Source organism: Drosophila willistoni (assembly GCF_018902025.1).
Source record: "Drosophila willistoni isolate 14030-0811.24 chromosome XR unlocalized genomic scaffold, UCI_dwil_1.1 Seg143, whole genome shotgun sequence".
Classification (NCBI taxonomy): Eukaryota; Metazoa; Arthropoda; class Insecta; order Diptera; family Drosophilidae; genus Drosophila; species Drosophila willistoni.
In genome coordinates, this window is record NW_025814056.1 from 6,390,924 (window position 1) to 6,405,600 (window position 14,677).

Genomic DNA, 14,677 nt, shown 5'->3' on the forward strand with positions numbered 1-14,677 from the left:
ACCGACAACAACTACAACAACAGCAAGTCTATCTGCAAGAGCAACAACAACTACAACTACCTGTTCTCTTAACAATCTAACTGTTGCGTGCGCTGCTCTGCCAACGCCGACGTCTTTGTCTCGTCTCGTCGCCCCGAGTCTTAACATACAGTATACATGTAAATGTATGTGCGTGTGTGTGTATGAAAATTGTGTTTTTTTTATAATTTCGTATAGTCAGTGCATGTCAAAATTAGTCAAAAAAAAGAAAGAAAATAAGATAAATTAATGTATGTGTGGTGTGTATAACGGTTATTGAAAAGACGCTACTTAGCTGCTCCAATTTGGATACGAGAAATAAATCTATTTAAACAGGTGAGTTGAACCTTTTAATTTTTTTTTTCTGTTGGTTGCTGCTAACTGTTTCTAGTTAGACTCCATTAGTTATAGTTTGACAGCCATTAGAGATGCTCTGCACTTTGACAGCAACTGTCGAAATACAAGCAGGCTAATTGAGTCAATGACTAAAAGAATGAAAAGATAATGGTCCCGACTGATTTATCATTATAAAAAGATATTATTGACTTAATGTTTCTAATGTCTTAGTTCAAATATTTCCAGTTGAGAAGCTTTAGGAACTATTCTTTTGCGTTTTTCCCTTAATCAGTGTTCATTTGGGAATAATTAATTTAAATCCATTTTATGGAAAGGTTAACCTCTAACATTAGGTATTTGGCCCAGTGGGCCCTAGCATTAGGAACCTTGTGGACTAACTTGTCTAAATCTCTTAGTTGATAAGCCGGAAAACATATTTTTCATAACTCGAATCTAAAGGCAATTTGTCATTACATCAACTTTAATTTTCTTCACGTACAAGGGAAGTCGAACACAGTCATTTATAGATAATAAAATAACAGAATAACGACTTTATCATACCCTGCAAAGTTAATCATAATGTTGGACAATTGATTTATATTTAAAAATTATTTATTAATTATTATTTCTTTTCGTATGTATGCACATTTATGTCCTTTCTTTTTTAATACAAGTGATAACAAATAACTGTCCTATAATAGTTCATTTCATTTCAAGGAAAGGCAAAGCAGAGAAAGAGCAACCTAGAGAGAAGATAACATTTCAAAATTTTCTTTCTATGTTTGACACCAACAAACAAATAAACACAAAAGGATTTTACATATCCTACAAACTTGCTAATCAGAAATTTATGTACAAACACTCTGACAATGCTAATATGCCCATGTTTACTTACCATTTATAAAGCAGACAAAACCCAAAACCCGTAACCGGTCAAGCCCATAAAAGTTGACTGACTACAACTACAAAAATTTTTTTAAAGGCGATGGCCCCCACACTCACACACACACACACACACACCCACACACAAAAGCTGCAACGGAAAAAAGCCAAAAGACAATGAGAGAGTAAGGGAATGAGAGATAGAGAGGGGGGACAACTTATAAACGTGGCCAAGCCGCATAACTGTGCCAAGGCAAAGCAGCTAGCAAAAACAAATCCAAAAACGGAAAAAATTGTATTTTGTTTTTGGTGTTTTTGACAGAATATGCAAAGTGCAAATGCTGAAACCGTTAGAGTGGGCTTAAACGGATATGCCAACCCCACCCCCACCCCCACCACAACGCCTACCCTTATCCACCATTTCCACCTACAAGTGTATGTAATTGTAGTCGAGGTAAAGGCAAAGGCGAAATTCTAAGGGGATCTCTGAGTGGAGAAGGGCAGGTGGTCGTGGAGGAGGAGAGCGTGGACATGGACGGGGGTGACTCTAAACAATGTTAAACAGAGAGGTTAAAAATGGAAATGCCAAAAAAAAAAAAAACAAATAAAACTATCAAATTACATAGGAAGGCAAAAAAAAAACGCCAACTAAGAGGGAGCAGGAACGGAGATGTTGATGATGCAATTGGTGATGCAGCAGCTGCCACTTGAGATTTACTAGAGGGTTTCGCATTACGCAGATGAAAATGAAAACGATCCTCTTATCCCATTTAAGGCTCTCTATTCCGGTCTCTTTTCCATCCTCCTGCATTTCCTGCCCTTAAGTGCACAGGGGGCAGGTGTTCGGTCGGTGTCGCTATCAGGTCTCTGGGCTCTTGGGACGAAGGAAATCTTAAGAAACAACAACTTCCTCAACTTCAAACCGCAAAAATTGTTGATACTATATGCATATATGTATGTATATACAAAATGTCTAACGATGGCGCCAACTGGCACGAACATGGCTTTAACCAAACAGCAACAACAACAATAACAACAATAATAATCATAACAAAACAATTGCAAAAAAAGTTGCGAATTTGTGGTGCTTTTTGTGAAAATGTTACAACAACAACAAAAGGGAAAAACACAAAAAGTAATTTATTTAATTACCCCCCAAAATGATATATATCCTATATAGTGTAGAGGTAGTTGTCATTGTAGTAGGCGTGGCAACACAAAAAGACGCAGTTAACTTTGAGAATCAATAACGGTAACATTGCGTGAGAGCCAATATACTATATAGTAGTAGCATGATGAGACAAGATAGAGACAGAGAGACAGAGATATACATATTATACCCACATAGATATCATATATATAGGTATATATACATATATATGTACAGGTAATTACGCAAAACTTAAAGCGATGAGAACTGAAAAAGATCGTTTCCAATTGTGTTTACAGCTAGCGAAAACGGCAAACGGAATGCTAATTAGAATTGCAGCTCACTGGCTGATGAAAAACGAAGGGCTAAGAGGGGAAATGAAGAGGGCGGAACCCTAAATACAGCTGATATATAATTCCGAATTGCAATATTCTACTTCTATCCAAAGCCCCAAGTTTTCTCCCATTTTCGTTATACCTCTACAATATTTTCCTCTTGTATATAAATTCTATGCGTTGCTAAATATGGATTATCCCATTTTCTCCACCGATTTAAGCTGAGCTTTTTCTAATCAGTATGCCAGACCAGAAGACTGTTAGCAATTTCTTTCTTTCAAAATTTTCAATAGTTAATAATAATTTTTTTTGCCAAATTAATGCTAAAATGGTGAAATACTTTTCCAACTTAAACCTTGCAGAACCACCAAGTTCTATCATCAACAGACTTTACGAAAGAACTCCAGAATTGCAATGGTCTTCAACACTAAAACTAATTGGGAATTGCTACTAAATTAATTCCAACTTATTGAAAACGTTATCTATTGCAGGCCAAGTTCTTTTAATCTAGTTCAAGTTAAATTTGTGTCCATGCAAATGTAATGAAAATTGGAAACATTTTAAGAAAATTGGAAGCCCTTGAGGTCAATGTCTATGCAGTTTTCCAATTGTAATATCCTCATTCATTTTAATTAGTTGAAATTATTATATTTATTTTTGCATAATGATAAAAATATTGACTTGAAATAAATAGGTTACAATATAATATCTATATTGGGTAATTCCTGTGATGACATTCGACTAAAACTTGTTTTAACTATTAATATTAACTATTAAAAAAAGGGATTTTTTTTCAATCTAAACTGCAAAGTCAGTTGAATACTACATTTTTGTAATAAACATTAAAACTTTATGTACCTACTTTTTTTTTTAATATAACAATGATTAAACTTAAAGCAAAGCATTTTTTAACAATTTATAGTTCGATCTTGGGAAATAGTGAAAGTTGGAAAAGACCCTTTGCCACGATAGCCTCGATTTGAGTTCTTTAACTAAAGTTTCACTACATTTACATGCTGGCACTTCATCTGACATTCAATATGTTTATGAGTTTCTATGAATAATACCCTTGAAGCCAGAACAAGAATAATGTAACCAATACTGGCAAATGTTTCCCGCTTTCAATTACTTTGAATCTACTTTGGCTAAAGAATTCATCTATGTATCTGAAAGAATATATGCGTACGTTCCTTTACTTGGTGAAGAGACAGAGAGGAGGAGATGGGTATAGAGAGTGTCTTTCTAGTGCCAAAGGAAATGCGGAAGTCTATCGTCATGGCACTTGTTCATACATACACATGTGTGTAGGTATCTTGTATGAATTGCATTTTACAAAGTACCAGCAAAACAATTCACATGAAGCAAACAGACACATGACAGAACAATAAAAAGACATAGGAGAGAGAGAGACAGCAAGAGAGAGAGAGCAACAGAGATAGATGTAAAAGTATTTAGATTTGTCATACGAAAGCAACGCGACACCTGTTTAAAGTTGGCTTACACTTTGTGTTCATTTTCATGCGTTTGCACACAATTTCCACCTACACATTATACGATGTACATATAGGAGTATGTGTATTGGTATAGTTCGGTACTTTTATCCGATTCAAAACGTGCCGTAAATAACAGATGGTGGCATTAGCCAAAGAGAATGTTGGCCCTTTTCTCCCCCTCCCGTGTTGGTGTATTACTCTTGGCTGTCTCGCCTCTCCCTGTCCGTCTCTTTTCTTTCCTCTTTGACTAATTACCAAAACACTTTTGATGTGGTGTTGGTGCTTCTTTGGCTTTTATTTTGTTTCTTTCATTTTGGTTCCACTTTTGTTATTCCAAAAGGTGCATTGAACCAAAATGAATGCAGTTGACCCAGTTTGATTTTTCCAAATCCAATTTCAATTCCGTTGCCCATCATTCCACCACTCCATTTCATCTCTCAGTCAGTCAGTCAGTCAGCCATTCAGTCAGTCAGTCAGTGAACGAGCCAGTCAACAAGTTGATCATTCGTGTTATTCAGGTTGCTGCCTCTTCGCAGCGCCAATTAAATGTCAATTGAAGACGTCATCTCCCCACTTTGACTTGGCTTGGCTTCCCTTCCCCTCCACTTCTCATCATACTCTCTGCACCCAGTGGGCTTATGCTCATCGTCGTGTCTCTAGAGTCGTTGTCTCTCGATGTTCTTTTTGTTTATTGAGCACTTTCTGGCTTCTAAACACAACAACAACAACAACAATCGAGCTTCTGGTATTTCTTTTTAGTTTTTACCCACGTTTTTTTTTTCTTTCAGTTTTTGTTTGGCATGCAGCGCAAAAAACAACAACTGGCACGAGTGTTTATAAACAACAATAACAAAAGCTCTTTAAGTCAACTCAAAAGTGACGATTTTCGGATACCCCTCAAGTTAGATTCAGCGTATTTCCCCATCCGCCTATCCTCAGTAGTTGAAATGGTTTTTATTTAATTACTAAATCCTTTAATTACTTAATATCTTCAAGGTAAAGTTAGGAAATTTGAGGAATTATTATTTTAGGAATATAAATTAGTCCAAGTTTATGAAGTTTTCAGCTTCTTTGTCTTTTGAAACTCTCAAACAATTTGAATGTCTTTACCTAATCGGATTGGGATTCTTTTGAATAAGTCACTCTTTCTCTATCTCTCTGTCTCTATTTTTTAAATTCATTAAAATGTTTATGGAGGCTTTTTTAATGCCTTTTACATACCCTTTCCTTTATTTCTACAGGGTACCTACCAAAACCGCAAAGAAAAAATACAAAAAATAAACAAGAAGAACAAAAAAAATTAAGTACAATTCACTTGTTTACCTTGAATCACATTGATTTGAAGTTCAAATGCTTTTTATGTTTTTTTTCTCTCTCTCTCGGTTTTTTGTTTTTGCAATCGAGATGTAATTATAATTTTAGCTGTCTCTGTTGTTTCTTGATGTATTTTTTCGTCGTTGTATCACTTGATTAATGCATTTACCAGATTGTTTTTTGCATAATGAAAAAATTTTGAAATTTAAATTGTCTGAAGGTTGACGTACAATGGGAATGCCTTTCAAATCTGTATCTGCAACCATTTGGAGCTTAATGTGGTCCCTGTCGTATGGAGGAGAAGTATTTTTCCTAGTCGCAGAATTTTTCCTCCTTTCTCTACTCCTGACCTGCCTTCATATGAATGCTTCCTTGCTGTGATCTAGAGAGGAGTCTGGAGTTTCCTCCATCCGCATAGTTTTCCTATTCCACGCCTGCCTCATTATTTATTCAGTAGGAAAGCGCATTCTTCCAAACTTGACATGGAAACGTTCTCATTTCTTTCCTTCCGCTCTGGGCCCACCGCCAATCGTAAAACCTGCACGAGAAATGGACAACCCGGTGGGAACGGGGGATGGTCTTCTGTGTTGCAAGAGTATTGGGGCAACAAATTAGCGGGAACTGTCAGTGAGGCATTCACAAGAACAGAAATAGAGTGCAGACGGTTTCGGAGCATAAAAATAAATGTATTTTAAATAAAATTAAAAGTCTATTAACAACCGACTTGAATATACCCTGTTCTCAACTGATCAAGCAAAACTAATATCAAATTCTAATTAAATGCTTTTGCCCTTGGCGAGTCCTTGCTTCAGAGATCTCCTTTATGTCCAGTTAAGTAGTTATACATTCCTTGCAGATAATTTGATAGATCTGAATGTACCTAAAATAAAAGGTATCATTTACACAAATACAATAAATTGTCAACAGAGGCATAAAAAAAAGATTTGCTTCTAATTGAATTTGTGTTTAATATGAGCGATTGTTAGAAGATTGGGCCAAACATTAGTCATTATATACATATACATATGTATACTGAAGTGTGTGTGAGTGTGACCCAAATTTGTCAGTGTAGAGTGGAGAAGAGCTCCTTTAAAAGGCTTTTCGACTAAGACACACACACACACATGAACACTTTGGCTAGATAAGTAGATCTGTTGCATTTCCCAGTTGACCCAAATTGTTTCCCTCAATTCTTGTATTATTAATCAATATTGTTTTTATCTATTTGGTTTCTCTCTGATTGTTTTCGAGAACTACACTCCTCTGCATATGTCGCTTTGTTTGTTGGTTTGTTGGCTGGCTGACTGACTGGTTGAAGGGGCGTCATGTTTATACAATACTTGAATTTTATTTGATTTCATTTTCGGGGGCGTAAGGGCCCTGGCCCCGGACCCGGCCCCGTCCCCTGGGGAACTCACTTATAACTTATTGTCCAATGTTTTTATAGCTTGTTTTAATGACATTTAACAAATAGAGAACGCGCAGAAAGATAGAGAGTGGGAGACATTTTTCCAATGGCTTATCCAGTCCTCTACTATTTGCTAAGGGATTAAAGCTTCACCTGTTTTAGCTAAATCTTGCTAATCCAGTCATTAGTTCCTTTTGAGACTTAAATGTTTTCCTCACTGGTTTGCTTCCAGCATTACATAATTAACTTTTTCTTTAAGCTAAATGTTTATGAAAATCTTATTATGCCTCTTTGTCTGATAGAAAGCGACTTTAATATCAATCATTTCTAATTTGGTTCTCAAGTTTGAATTTACAGTGGTTCTATCCATCGAACGAACATTTAATCCCATTACAAGAATTCGTGACTAAGAAAAATTCTCATATGATGCATGTGTATCTAGGGGCTTTATGGAAGGGTATTACAGACATGACCCTAAAATTCCGTCAAAGTCAAATTAGATTCCCTATTATTCCGTTGCAGTAGAAATATATTATCAATTTTTGCTGGTTTATTCATTCGTCGTTCTCAACCAACATAATTATACAAATTTTTAGATATTTGGCACGTTTTGCTTTTCGCGCAATCTATAAAAAAGTAATTTTTGCGGTTTAGCGTAAAACACGTATGTCCATATGGCACTTGATTACAGATGCCTCAGCTACATCTGCCTCCTCCGTCTGCTCCTCAGTATGTTGCATAAGTTACATTTCAAAAAAATCTTTTATTCTTCTTGCTCAAGATATTCAATTGATTTTCCACTCGATCTTAGCATCTGTGCCGAAATCTCGAGTTATCAGCATTGAAAATCAATTTTTCAAGCAGGTATGTACATACATACATATGTATGTATGCAGGGAACCACCCTTCTTCTTCTTCTACTATGAATGTCTATAGATTCCACATGTTGCTCTTGTGGGCACTTGGCGAAAAACGAGGATCGAATTTTTAATTAAGGTTTTAGTTTTCATTGGAATTCTTAGTGAATTCTGTTGAAATATTGTATGTATATGAGAGCACGTAGAGCAGACGTTAGTTGCCATATGGTGAGACTCTTGAGAGAGATTTAGAGAGGAAGGAAGCGCAGGGGAAGGGGAACTCAATGGAGTTAATTATGCAGATGGTTGTCATTGTAAATACTGGAGGATTATTGAAACACACGATACTTAACATTAGAACTAAGCCAACTTTTCCTACCCCTGTGCAACGGACTAAATTTATACGTCACAATGAACTATACTAAATATAATTTGTGTCCGTTACACCTCAAAGAAAAATTTTAAGCCAACCGCCTACTAAGTAATTCCGTTGGCCTGGTATTTCATGTTTTATCCAGTGCAAATTGAGTAGCTAAAAATTCCGAAGGAATTCCTCCGGGATTTAAGTTCAATTTCTCTTTGTCTCTCTATCTTCCTCTCTATCTCTCCTGTCTCTCTCCTCAATATCTCTCCTCCCTATCTCTCTTTCTCTCTCACTCATTCTCTCTCTCTCTCTTTCTCTCTCTCTCTCTCTTTGTCTATCTGAGATCTCAATCAGCTGTTCAGTTTGTTTCTCCTTTAAGTTGATTAGTTCAGATAAATTGAAAGCAAATTTTAAATTGTTTTCAACAAAATTTATGAACCGTATTGTTTGCTGAGCGCTCTGGCAAGTTCAAGTTTATTAGTCATATTAGTCTCCTTTCCCCTTTTTTTTGTTTTCCTCACCCTCTTGTCCAGAGTAAAACTTGTTCTATTATTAAATATACATATTCAGTTGTTCAGTTGTTGAGTATATATATCTCGATCTCGCTGTGGCTGTGGCTATTGTTTCACATTTTGTGGAGGCGTTTTTTTTTTTGATGTGCCACATATGGCTAATGCTTGTTGCATTGCATACGTCACTTTTACACTTATGTATGTTTCTGATGATCGGATAACATATCCATTTGTAGCTCTATTATTGTTTTAAATGGAATTGAAAACAGCGAGAAGGGCGGACGGGGACGAACGGGGCACTAGGCAATTGGTTCAAGGTTGATTCTGTCTTTTGCTTCCCTTACCCAAAAAAAATTCAATAGGTTAATAGCGAGTTGAGCAATTTAAATTAAAAAATATTGAATCATACGTGAGATTTATGCAATTTAAGATCATTACTTTCATCTTCATCATTGTGAATTATGACAAATTATTATATTTGTGTTTCAAAGGAATTTCCCAGTTGCGGTGAGTCCTTATTTTTCTTTATTTTCCCATGTATTGCTCTTGAACCTCATGGCAATTTAACTTCCAACCAAGTTCAATCACTTTTCACTTAAAATACAATTCACATTTCATTTGCTTTTTCTATTCCAATGTGTTCACCTTTAATTCGATTCATTGATTTAATGTAATATAAACAAGCATAAACCTATGATTAAGTATTAATTGTCTCTAGTTATGCCAATTTCATTTGGAAATAATATGTAATAATAAGAAGAGAGAAATAAAAAGGCAATAATAAGTAAATACACCAGTAATGGGTATGCATGTACCTCTGTACTCTGATGATGATGATGATTACATAGCATAAGCACCAAATAGAAAAGCAATGAGTAATAGAAGAAAATGAAAATATGAAAAACCAAAGCAAAAGGCAATAGAAAATAGGCAAAAGCCACTGGACAGAGAAGAGGCGGTGAAGAAGGTGGAGCTAGCTGGCAGCAGGTTGAAAGAGAGCAATGAACTCGGAACTTTAGACGGAAATGTCGAATTGCTGCAGTAGTGAAAAATCGATGAAAGTTTTCGTTGAAAAGAAACTCCATAAAACTACATAGTAACTAATCAAGGCAACTTATGCAATATTTGCATAATATATACCAAGCTCCATATCGACCGCTTCATCGTCATCATCATCATGTGAGGGCGTTGTGTGTGTGACACTTGATTAACTTTCAAAAGACTGACTTACCAGACGATGATTGCCACAGTTCCTCAGTTCCACAGGTTTTTTTTCGTGCCAACTATGTCAGCAGCTCCAAATGCAAAATGCAAAAAAAAAATGCAATCTGCCATTTTGCCCCATCTGGTTTTGGCCACAAAAATAAAAAAATGCAAACTCCAAAGTGCAGTTGCTGAGCAACTTTTAAGAGAAACACCGTTCGACTTACAGTTATGGTTAGTTGTAGATAGATGCTGGCTAATTCATCTATCTTTGCATGCCTTTGAGCCATTCTCTCAGAGCTTGTTCGCCATTTTTTGTTTTGCCATCTTCTTTGACTGACTGATATGAAATGCATTTCCCATGAACATATATTTTTTTGCCATTGTTGTTTATCGTCACCTGTTACAATATGCACAATAACAATTAGCATAAAAAAAAGAATAAATAAAGGAAAGAAAAAAAACTAAACAACCCCAATGAAAAGACGACGGTGTGAATTGTTTCAAAACAAAAGTTGCAAGTCTTTTGTGTGTTTGGAAAGCGTTAAGAAGCAGTGAAGGCTCCATGAGAGAGCTTTATAAAGTCATAACATGATATTTAAGTTAATAAAGAATTAATAATGCTAGAGTTACAATGGATAGAAAGATGTATACAAATGTTACATATAGAAAAACTTGACTAAATCCTAAGAAAGCTTAAGAAAAAATTGAAGCTAAGATAAAAATATTTAGAAATTACAAAAAACATTAGAACAAATGTTCCTTTTTGCGGGGATTTCAAATTGCTAAAAGTTAATCAAAAACCACTTGATTTAAATGTTACAATTCATTTTAGAATTTCATTCCTATATTACTCTTTTAAGAAACATATTTTCCATGATCCGCCATTTATTTTTTAGGTGGACTCGCTGTTGTTTTTTGAATTCCTTGTTTTGCCAAAAATAAGAAATATGTTGTTCAATTGAGTTTTTTCCTTTTTTAATCGTACCGCATTGTAAATATTTTTGTTTAATTGTATTATAAATGCATTGTTTAAGTTCTTAATGAGTAAGCAAGAGATAATGACAACCCTCTGCTTTGATTTTTTTGATTTTACACTAGTTCCCGAAAAAAATACTTAATTGTTATAAATTGGACAATGTAGCATTTCTCAGTACTTGGCTTTGTAGTCGGTTTCTTCCAAGTGTAAACAGAAGCCAATTTATCCTCCTGCTTTCCATTGTTTCTGAAAATGTTTATAGTTTATAACTATTTTAAAAAGTTGTTCTATTTTACTTAGAAATTGTCCCAGTTGATTATCATTTATTTGTATTTCGCTACCAAATGCTTTAAATAAACTATTTACATTATAAAATAAATAAATGTAAAATGTACGACATAAAATGTAAAATGCAATCAGAGAGTCAGTACTTTGTTTTCTGTTTTCCAATTTCACTAAGACAACCTCCTCTGAACATTTATCCTTCCTTCCAGTCATTTCCTTCCTTTATATCTTTCATTTCATTTTTTAAGTCCCATCATTATCTTCTTGAAGATTTTATTACGTTACGCATTTCAATGAAGAGGCTTTGTCGGTCTCGGGTATAAAAACGTTCGTCCTTAAAAAAATTATATTTTATTACAATAAATATTAAATAAATTAAAATAAGAGTGTATAAAGAGGATAAGAATTATCCTGCGACGTAGTGATTAAAGAAATAACTTCCGTCTAAAGAATCTTGTGAACAGACAACTTAATAAATAGCCTTAAATTTGAATCACATTTAATAATCACTAAAAATATTATTATAAATGTTTTCACATTACTTCTAATTGAATGAACTACATTAGTTCCACAAACAAAGATACCCATACTATTTCAAATTAGAAATTAAATTTGTCGACAGTCAATAGGAAAACGAAATTTGGCCTACTTCTGATAAAATACTAACTACTAATGTCCCTGACATTTCAATCAATCAGTCAACAGTTAGCAAGTGAGAAACTTTCATATTTTAGGCCTATTATATGGATTTTTGTATACTTTTGCCTTTTTGCTAGCTCTCTTTTTTTTCTGTGTGTATGTGTGTGTGACAAATAAGCTTACCAGCAATTACGATAAATAGAAGAAGTAAGGAAGAAGAGGTGGAAGGAAAGTAGAAATAATTACACCACATATGTAATTATAGACATTGAAAAATATGTCCCCTGTAAGTCACCCTACGAGTCAGTCTCTCGCCCCAATGGTTTTCCCTAATTGAAGACAAAGACATTGACCACAACAAAGCCTCGACCTATTTTTAATGTGTATGCAGTAATCGCTTCCTAATGATCAACTTGGTGTACTTCCGTTTGATACAAAGAACAAGAAAAAAAGAGACACTAACAAAATCGAAGACACCTGTTGCACAGCAAACAGTTTTACATGTATTGACTAAGAAGGAATGCCTATTTTGAACAACAAGGCAGCCCAATTCCCTTTAATATACACACTAGTAATGCATTCTCTTTAGAACTAAATAAAGAATCTTATACAATATTTCCAGAAGTATTTGTATTTCTTATTTCTTATAACTAAATTGTAGGAATGTAGCTATTCAACCTGTATGGAATCTGTTTAAAAATAAATGAAATTTTTATTTTCATTTCAAAATCAATTGTTGTTAAATACTTATTGCTATATAACTATGTATGTTTCATATGTATAATGAAAATAGGAAATTCGCTTAATGTCCTCGTAGATTGTAATGGAATCAACTTGTGATTGTCATTATATTTAAGTCTATTATTTATATAGAATAATATAGACAAAACTCGTAACAATTTATAGAAATTTATTTAGATTAGTCTTTAAATGAAGCATTTTAGACATTTTTAAGAGTATAATAACTATAACATTATGCGGCGATGATGATTAATTACTGATGTTAATAGGTAAATATATGGTCACAGTTTGACAAGATTCGTCTAGACAGTTTGGCAGGACCTTCATTTCAGACCATTTGCAAAAAAATAGCATATCGAACTCTGGCCTATTAACCTGCTTGCAAGCCAATTGAATAAACTGCTGACTAAAACTAACCTCCTTTCATTTTCAGTTACCTCCCCTTCTCAATATGGCCCCTATGCCACGCATACAACTGCCAAATGGCAACAATGGAGCCCTCAAAGCCTCGACAAATAACTTTTTATATGCCGAAACAATGTCTGGTGATAGTAGTCCCACGCCCAGCAGTCCACCATCGAGTACAGGTAAGTACTTAACTTAAAGATGATTAGACTTTGAAAATTGTATATTGGATTTAATTGAAAATGTTTTTTTTGTTTCGTTTAGCTGGCGTTGCCAAATCGCAATGCTCATCATTATCGGATGGTGAATCCTTTGAAGGCTATGGCGAAAATGACTATCCCACTCAGTTGAGAGAAAATGGCAGAAACTCCATAAATGGCAACAGCAGCAACATAAACAACAATAATAACAACAATAGCAATAGTAATAATTTGAGCAATGGCAGCGGCAGTAATAGCACGAATGGCTCCAATCACAGTGATCACTCGAACGATGGCAATAACAATTTGAATGGAACTACAGGCATTGAGTTGGACTTGGCTCCACATGTGGGCTCATCCACTCCCCAAGAGTGAGTTTTTGAAATGCTTTTCTTAATTCAATTTGTTAACGTATTTCTTTTATTTTTTTTGCGTTTGCAGTGATGACGAATTGAACATTATGCCGCGAGACAATTGGGCTAGACGTAGTCTTAGAAGAACGCCCACAAGGTAAATTGGCCAAAAAAGTACTTCATAAAGCAATGCAAGAGAAAAAGATATACAAAGCCACACAGACTGCTTCTCCATTGACAATATTAAAGTGGAGAAGTTTATAAACAAAATACACAAAATAGTGGAAATCATTTAGTTGTTATTTTGTGTTATTTTGTCTTGTTTTGTTATGTTATGTTCAACATGTTATATAAGACAGACATAAAAGTTGTTGTTGATGATGATGCTAAAACGAAAAATTTGAATATTTAACCTTTTCCCTTTTATAACTTTTATACATAAAGAAGAAGTAGAAAATGTATATGTATCTGTTGAATACGTTTATATGTATGTATACTCGCTACATGAAATGCATAAGAAAACCAGTTTTTTCTATGTTGCCTCGTCTTGTCGTTTAGGCCGTGATTCATGCGTGTTGCTTGGCTTGAAATCACCGATCAGTCTCTGGTTTCTCTCTCCCTCTCTCTGTCTCTATTTTGCTCTCTCTTGGTTTGGTTTCCGGCTTGCTTCAACCAAAAACTAAGAGACTTAGAGCGAGAGAGAAACTGTGGTGAGTTTCGAAGAAACGAAAAAGAATTCTCTTAAATTATACCGCAAATACCTTATGATGTGTTCAGAGGCAATGAATAATATAGTAATATGCGATATTCAAGAAATAGGGTATAGAGTATTTTATTTTAAGAAATGACTTACCCATCCCTACAAGAATTTCTGACACACATCATGGTTATATCCATTAATGTACAAGCTAAAGTCAACTAATATTGATAAGGATTTCTTATCTAAGACAAGATATTAAATAAATGAAATAGATCTTAATTAGTTTTCAATCGATTTGCATCAATTCATTAACTAAGCACAGATGTTCTATTATTAGAACTGATTTTGAACTTTCTGCAATCAATTGTTGATATATGTATTTGGATACCCACCGATTAATGTAAAATGCACTCTAAAATCAAGGAAAATTGTACCTACTTCTAAAGCTGTTTAGATATACATATTTAGGATAGGAATAAATTTAGTAATATAGGAGCAGATAG

General features: G+C 34.5%; 1 protein-coding gene across 4 annotated transcripts in view; it reads left to right on the forward strand.

Moving 5' to 3' along the window:
* Positions 1-13: 13 nt before the first annotated feature.
* The window catches only part of LOC6645680 (rab11 family-interacting protein 4B), a 54,962-nt gene continuing 40,298 nt past the window's right edge, over positions 14-14,677 (forward strand). For all 4 annotated transcript variants that reach the window (XM_023177541.2, XM_023177542.2, XM_023177540.2 and 1 more), the window contains exons 1-4: positions 14-354; positions 12,950-13,103; positions 13,186-13,492; positions 13,563-13,631. In XM_023177541.2, the coding sequence (XP_023033309.1) occupies positions 12,968-13,103; positions 13,186-13,492; positions 13,563-13,631 (512 nt within the window). In that variant the 5' untranslated portion in view covers positions 14-354; positions 12,950-12,967. The remainder of the gene's footprint in view (positions 355-12,949; positions 13,104-13,185; positions 13,493-13,562; positions 13,632-14,677) is intronic.